Below are 8,317 nucleotides of genomic sequence, written 5' to 3' on the forward strand. Positions count from 1 at the left end.
CTTCACAACAATTGAACCGCTCTCCTTGAAGTTCTTGATGATCTGATAATGGTTGATTTAGGTGCAATCTTACTGGCAGCAATATCCTTGCCTGTGAAGCTCTTTTTGTGCAAAGCAATGATGACGGTACGTGTTTCCTTATAGATAACCGTGGTTGACATAGGAAGAACAATGATTCCAAGCACCACCCTCCTTTTGAAGCTTCCAGTCTGTTATTCAAACTCAATCATCATGACAGAGTGATCTCCAGCCTTGTCCTCGTCAACACTCACACCTGTGTTAATGAGAGAATCACTGACATGATGTCAGCTGGTCCTTTTGTGGCAGGGCTGAAATGCAGTGGAAATGTTTTTTGGGGATTCAGTTAATTTGCATGGCAAAGAGGGACTTTGCAATTCATCTGATCATTCTTCATAACATTCTGGAGTATATGCAAATTGCCATCATACCAACTGAGGCAGCAGACTTTGAAAATTAATATTTGTGTCATTCTCAAAACTTTTGTCCACGACTGTACAAAACATTAGGAACACCTGCTCTTTCCATGACATAGACTGGCCAGGTGAAAACTAGGATCCCTTATTGATGTCACCTGTTAAATCCCCTTCAAGTCAGTATAGATGAAGGGAAGGAGACAAGTTAAAGAATAATTTGCAGAAAGAAAATAAATAGCTAATACAGGGCTAGTCAGGGGCCAGTGCACTACTTTTGTGAAAACATTTAAACTAAATGTATTTGAGTGTCTACCTGACATTTATATGTACAAAACAATTAATCTGATAATACTTGCTTGATATGTTTTCCAGCTTCTTGAAATACTTTGCAAATACAACTTATTTCTATGTGTAAACTGAAATGGTCCATTCATTCCTTTTACATTTTAGTAGATGCTCTTACTCAGAGCAACTTTCAGTAGTGACTGCATACATTTTCTTACTGGTCCCCTGTAGAAATGGAACCCACGCCACAACCCTAGCGTTGCAAGCGCCATGCTCTACCAACTGAGCCACATCATCACAAACCACTTGATGTCACAATGTACTCAATTACTGTATTGTGCATTGTTTTTCATCATGGTGATGGAAAGTCTACAGGTACCTAGATGACCAGCCTACTGTATGTACAATACTGCAATTATATTAAGTGGTTTGTAACGATGGTAAATTAATACTGCACAAAAAGTGGTTTTCCATCTTAATTTGATGTGCATGTTTTGTCTCTTTGCCCAAACTTTGCACCTTTTGATGTAGATGTTTGAAGACAGGGTTTTGTTCTTTCTGGATTCCATTAGAACTACTGAATCCTGCAAGATACTGTTCTTAATTATCCCACTACTTTTTTGGTTGCTAGGTAGTTAACGTTAGGTAGCGCTAGATGACTGTAATTGCACCAAAACTCTGGTATTTCTCCTACCATTGCTTAAACGGTGAGACATTTTTATTTCCATGACTGATCAAAACTAGTTTTCTCATGGCTCTCTCTTGTTCCCCCTGTAGCAGGCATATACTGTAGTGAGCAATATGTTTGGAACATCAAATCGCAATACATATAGAATCGCAATGAATTGTCATACATATATAATTGCAATACATACCATATAGGCACCTAAGTATTGTGATAATATCATATTGTGAGGTCCCTGGCAATTCCCAGTCCTACAGATCAGTGTCTTTATCAAATGTTTCCATTCTGTTGGCATTGCGATTTAGGCCTATAGATCCATAGTGAAAACCTGCATAAACCGTGCATTCAGAGTTCATCAGAAAATGATAGTAGGGTTCTGTTCTGTTCATTTGTCGTTGCTTGCTCCTCCCTGCTTAATTCCCGTCATCAGTGTCATGTGTTGACTTTCACTGGTGGTACCCCCAGCCCAGCTATTTTCCATGACTCTTGTGGAAATGGAAAATAGGAGTTAAAGTTAAGAGGAGTGAGGTTGCAGTGTACTGGCCTTCTCCTAACCTCCAGTCACCCACCTGACTGACGCACCATTCCTGACTTGCAGTATTTTAACTCCTGTAAAACCACTAGATCGCTACCTCTGGAGAAGGTAGTAGCCACCCTATTCATACACCCCTGCATTCCATTCCACATAGGGCTAGAAGGACAGACCTGCAACTCTCCTCTATTCTCACTCACTCTATTCCCACTCACCCCCCCCCCCCCCGGTAAGGCTGTGAAAGCTAAGTTACACACATGCATCATTGAACAGCCGTATTTCAGGCCTGCATGACAACAGGGGGTTATCAGCCAGCTCCGCTTGTGTTGCTTTCTAAATAGTAACACTATTATTCCTATCAGTGCGTCACTGTGACTGCATCACCTCCATTCATAGGGTCTATTTAGCTATTATGAAGTCAGTAGTACCCTCCCGTACTCTCACTGTGAGTCTAAATGAGCCTTGATTCATAGTCACACACTCATCGTTTCATCAGCTGCTCTTTGAGGGCTTTGTCCCCCTGCTCTGCTACACACATACACATTACGTTCTGGTGTCCTCTGAGTGTGCTGGCTAGTAATATATATTTTCTTTCCTCTCTGGCTGTTTTTGGCCCTGTCAGGGGACTGTTGTTTATCCCCTTGTGTGTTTGAATAGAAGGCCCAGTGACAGCAAGGGCTGTCATTGTGATCACACACACACGGATGCTGCTGTTCACAGAAGGAAGCTACATGTATGGGAATTATCCTTCTCCCTCGTGAGTGATGGTTAATGATATGTTTTGTTAAGATGTGAGCGCAGAGTGTGGAACGGTTGTTACAAGGGCTTTTAATAACAGACACGCTGTGGTGTTTACCACTGGTGTCAATGGAGGCATGCATTGTATTGTTAAGACATGTTTCATTATAAATATAAGCTAAACTAAGTGCTAGCCTGTTGCACCAGGTTAAACCGTGCACATATCCTCGATCCTTTCTTTACTCAGCTGAATATGTGAGGTCACTTGAAAGCGTTGCATGCCATTCCCCTGAACGGAGGCTGTTAGTCAACACCTGCAGCTGAGGGGGGCCCTGATTTCCACTGCCTTTACAGAGAAGCATTATAAGTCCGGACTCATGTGTCCCTAACAGGTAACTCAGAAACCCGCTGAGTGATGCTCAATGCATAAAATCCAAAAAAGCAAAGCAATTAAATGTTTAGTTCAGTTTTGTTTATTTCTCTGCAAAGGTAGCTGTTGACGAACATTGCGAAATCAATTCATTAAATTAACATAAACATTGAATTAAACAAAACAACAAAGTTAATGTTTAAGTCAATACATTGGTTTGTGCTGATAATGACCTAAACAAGACCTTCCCTCTTAATTTAAATAATTCTCAAAATAACAATTTCAGAAATAATTAAGATCATATAAATTACAGTTGTGATGTATTTTTTCCACACTAAAACGTTTCCTGTACAATGTACACTAACTTACTGGCAGAAATTGGCCAATAATTTACTGTAATTTATTTTACAGTACAACTACTGTAATACATTATGGTAATAGATTTTGCAGTACCAAAAATGTTACTGTATTCTAATTTAGAGTATATTACTGGAATTCCCCATGCAGCGACACATTACCCAGTGTTCTTTGCAAATGTTTTATTTTAATTTTAGCATTTTGGTAATTTAGCAGGTACTCTTGTCCTTAGCAACTTAGTCAGTGCATTCAACCAAGGTTGATAAATAAAAAAAATACATATCACAGTCATAGCAAGTAAAACATTTTTTTTTTAACCATTACTGAAAATGTTGTAGTTAAAGATACATTGGTCTTCAAAAGAATTATAATTACAACAAGATATCTTATGATATATTGCTGACAATCTCTGGATAGTGCCAATACAATAGAGATATTCATGGTAACTTGATGTCAGAGCAATGAAACACAGTAACAGTCACTAAACTGTAAGAAAATACAGTATTTTACTGTAATTACAAGGGATTAGAGAAAGCAGGTTGGCTGTTGGCATTTGCATATTACAGCATATTAATGAATACTAGCTGTTTTATATTACTTGCACTTTATGCTTTAACAAAGGCTTCTAAACTGACAGTGACTAAAGGGCAAAACAGATCAAAATAGATTGCCACTCAACTATTAAAGGTTTGAGACTTGCTGACACTCTGATCTGTCCCCTATATACATTGCATTGTTAGGGAACCACTACCACATACTGTATCACGTAAATTGGTACTCTCACTAACGGGTGCAACAAATATAGCCTCTTACAAGACACACATCAACATATGTTAATGAGTGTTCCAACGTTTTTTGGCGCTCCAAAAATGCGATATTGGTACTGTATTCTGAATTACAGTATATGACTGGCAGCAATTGGCTACTGTAGAGTTTCAGGACAAGGTTTGTAGAATCCCTAAAATACAGTATATTACTGTATTCTTTGGGGGCTCAGCATTCTCACCACGGGTGCAACAAATATAGCCTCTTACAAGGCTGACCATAATGTGTTAATGAGCCAGAGGCTCTTTTCCCGTCCACAACAACTTCTCACAATGCACAATATGAATACTGTAAAACACATTTACTGTTGAAATTACAGAAAGGTCTGCGTGTGCTGTAAAACAAACATATGGCATTTTACTGTGCATTCTATGGTAATGTACTGTATTCAGTTTATACAGTATCAGAATGTTGAATAATACAGTAAGTTACTGATAAAATTGCATAAACCTTTAACATGCAGAGTATACCCACATGGAAATTTGATCCATCCTGTAGTCCCAGACTAGTCCAGACTACTCCAGTCCAGTTCAGAAAACTCTAGTTTGGTTTAGTTCAGTCCTTGAGTATGGTCCTTGGAGTCAGTCCTTTGAGCATCCAGGAGATTCCAATACCTTGCTGCCTTGTGTGCACTCTGCTCTGCTCACCACTACGTGTGTATGTCTGCTCTGCTGTGTGCTTACATGAGTCAGCTTCCTGTAATGGCAGCGCCTGGGCATGAGGATCAAGTCATGCCAACGACCAATCGCTACCTTCGCATTAGTCATAACATTGTTACCTTGGCAGTCCTGGAATCCAGAATGCTAAATCCCTCTACCTCAGCTGAAATCCTCAGCATTAAATCCACACTGATCCAGCAGGTTCTCTTGTTCTCCTTCCCTCTGTTGAATGAGGTTTGTTCATGAGTTCCAACCAAGGCATTATTACACAGATCTAGTGCAGTGTGCTGTGCTTCAATATAAAGTGGTCACGTGGAGTCCATGCTGCTTGTTCATCGGTCAGGTAAGTTGATGATGGGGACCCACTGGTCCAGTATTCGACTGTCTCTACAGAAGCGATTCACTTTGCTCAGAGCTGGGTCCTTGCACGTGCTTGACTTCTGTGAAAAGAAATGGAAAACAAAAACAGTTAGGCCAATGCTGCTTTCTGTAAACGTATACATTAAAATACAGACAAGTAAGAAATGTAGAACAGCCCTAATCAGTTAGGCCTGAGGGTTCTATACAAGTGCGGTAATTATAACTGCGCACACAGTAAATAACCACACATCTAGCCTATTGCTGTGCTTTCTAAACATATCCATCAAATAGAAGGATACACAATTTAACAACCATAATCAGATAAGGGTTCTCTGCAGCGTGAGGTATGACCTGATAGCGGGCCTCACAGATCAGATCACTACTAAGGAAGTGTATGAGCAGGGCAGTGCTTGACTTCTGCATTCTAAGAGTCTCTCTGTAAACGTGCCATCATTCATCCTCTTTCTCCTATGAGCTAAGCTTTATTTCCTGGAACGTGGGTTTGAAAAAGTACTAGCGGCCCACAGGAAGAGCAGTTAAGATTACACATCGCTACGCTAACTCGGCCACAAACGTCTAGGTTACGTCGCAAATGGCACCCTTTTCTCGATATAATGGGTAGGCAACCCTGGTCCTGGGGTGCCGCAGGCACTTCAGGTTTTTGGTTTAACTGACCTGGAAGACGAGGTGTTGAACTTAGGTAATCACTGAACTGATCAATTAGCTCAGTTGGTCACGTGTGGTGCCTAGTTGGAACAAAATCCCGCAGTACCTCCGGCAATCCAGGGACAGGGTTGCCTACCCCTGAACTATGTAGTGCACTATGTAGGGAATAGGGTGCCATTTGGACGCAGCCCTAATAACTGGAGTCAGATCACTCGCAGTACTGCAGCCAGCGTAGGCTACGTCAGACTACTAGGAAAGCCACATCACAGACACACTGCAGATCATGCGGCTGCAGTCAGCTGGATCAACCTTCAAAGAGCCGAGCAATGAATGAAGACATAACTACCAAGCCAGATGTGGTGGCTGTTAAAATCAAGTATTTGCATCCATCTAGGGCTAGGCCTTTCATGCTGTACTCAAAGCTCCTGAACTGCAAATCTTTAGCATCCATGAAACATTTTATTATAGCCTAGCTGGTATAATGAACCACACCGGCAGAGACCCCACCTGAGGAATTGATATCAAAGTCCAGCACTGTTAAGTAGATGAAAAGCCAGGGATATGGAAGTAGGAACAATGTAATGAAACGTACAGTAACTAGTACACAGTGCAGGTCCATGGGCTCTTCTCCAGGCTTCACTCCTCCAAGTATCTCAGCGAGGCGCCTCATGTTGCTGACCCGCAGGATGTTGATGTCGTTCTCGCAGCAGAAAGCCTGAATCAGGGTGAAGTGGATCTGTAAAGCCACGTCCACGACCTGCTCCTCATCTGTGGCCAGGAGGCACAGTACCACATTATCCGGGTCCCTGGTGAATTAAATGTCAATACAATTAGCTAGCTAATCAAGTAACATTACAGTAATAGAGTCATGAACTTATTTCAGAGTAGATGTATTACGGTTTAATAACTTAAGAATAATCTATTGAAAAATAATTTAGCTACTTCATTCACTCCTCGTATTTAGTCGTTTAAGAATATAGGTCTTTTTGGATAGTAGTTCACGTTATGCCTGTAACTAATAATCTCTTGCAACGTGCTTCACTTACACATTGAGTGACTTTGCTGCCTCGTAGACTCCTACAGTGACGCAACCTTGGGGTAAAGCGGAGGTGATAACCTCCTCCAATGCTTTAGACACCGAATCCATCCTGTGGGTGCAAAACAATATAGGTAACCATACTGAGACAAGTATACGACTTTATTGTTATTTAGTCAGCTTGCATCAATATAGAAAGTAACTATATAGGTTACTGTAACTTGCTAACTAGTTAGCTAAATTAGATTGGACATGCTCGGGCAAACTCGTGCATACAGGGAGACGAGTTTGACAGTTAGTGCTCAAGCAGTGACAAATTTAACAAGTTGCAAAGAGAATCTTACCTTTCTATAGAGTTTTCTCCACTGGTTTCCTCAAAAGTCATATTGCACATAGGAAAATTATCCACGTGGAAATCAGAATATTCACTGATGGTCCCTCCAGTAATGTCCCAGTCAAATTAGTGTCCGTGTGTGTCTGCACGTCTCGTTTTTGTGCATCTGACTCTCCTCTCACCTTTCCCAATCCCCGAATTTAACGCAGGAGTTCGAGCGCCTCATATTTGCATATCCAATCCCATTGGTCACATGCTAATGCTTAAAGTGGTTCCCGCGAATGCGCAGCGCTCCGCAATTTATCACCACGTCATTAAACTAGAGAGGTACACTGCGACACCTGGTGGTGAAAATAGTAACGTTATAATGATCAGTGGGTCACTGTATTTCCGTGCTTACATGGTAGGCTATCCACACCAAGAACGATTACTAATAACGACAAAAATATACATGACAATAACTTGTTGGCAAACATCCACTCTAGAGGAAAGTGTAAGGTTATTTTGTACACCTGTCTATCAACTGATCCAATGCATCCTCTAAGGCCTATTAATATGGTGGTAACACAGATATCTGGTCTTTCAGGGTGTGTTCATTGTCATAGTGACAACTGCAAATAACACTTCAATGTACATGTAATAAAAAATAATATTGAAACTCATATTTAAATGTATCAACAAACAAACACCGTTTAGCCTGTGTATGTACAGCATGTCATTGCTTGCCTTGTTGTCAAGTGGCTTTCAAGTGATTTCCATTTTTCTAATGTTTGTCAATTATTTTGAATCTTATTTGTGTCTGTCCGGTGCAACCATTCGCAATACATGCAACAATGTTATGATCACCGGTCAAAATTATGTCAATGCACTCTCTCTCCTCAACTTTCCCCAACTATTAATTTGTCCTATGCTGTAGGCATATTTTACACGCAATGCTCCACAGTTGATTAGGCCTATGTTGTTAGTGCAGTGATGTATAGGCTAATTTGAATAACAGCTCAAAGGTCCTGTTTTGAATGCGTCTTTCATGCCGAAA

At 40.7% G+C, this 8,317-nt stretch overlaps 1 protein-coding gene across 1 annotated transcript; it reads right to left on the bottom strand.

Moving 5' to 3' along the window:
* Positions 1-3,124: 3,124 nt before the first annotated feature.
* LOC115145189 (growth arrest and DNA damage-inducible protein GADD45 alpha-like) lies at positions 3,125-7,703 on the bottom strand. The gene is made up of 4 exons (XM_029686531.2): positions 7,292-7,703; positions 6,958-7,059; positions 6,504-6,717; positions 3,125-5,325 (listed from the first exon to the last, which is right to left on the bottom strand). Exons 1-4 carry the CDS (start codon positions 7,339-7,341, stop codon positions 5,218-5,220), a joined length of 474 nt encoding a protein of 157 aa, XP_029542391.1. The 5' UTR covers positions 7,342-7,703; the 3' UTR covers positions 3,125-5,217.
* Positions 7,704-8,317: the final 614 nt, after the last annotated feature.

This window comes from Oncorhynchus nerka, linkage group LG17 (assembly GCF_034236695.1).
Source record: "Oncorhynchus nerka isolate Pitt River linkage group LG17, Oner_Uvic_2.0, whole genome shotgun sequence".
NCBI classification, from domain to species: domain Eukaryota; kingdom Metazoa; phylum Chordata; class Actinopteri; order Salmoniformes; family Salmonidae; genus Oncorhynchus; species Oncorhynchus nerka.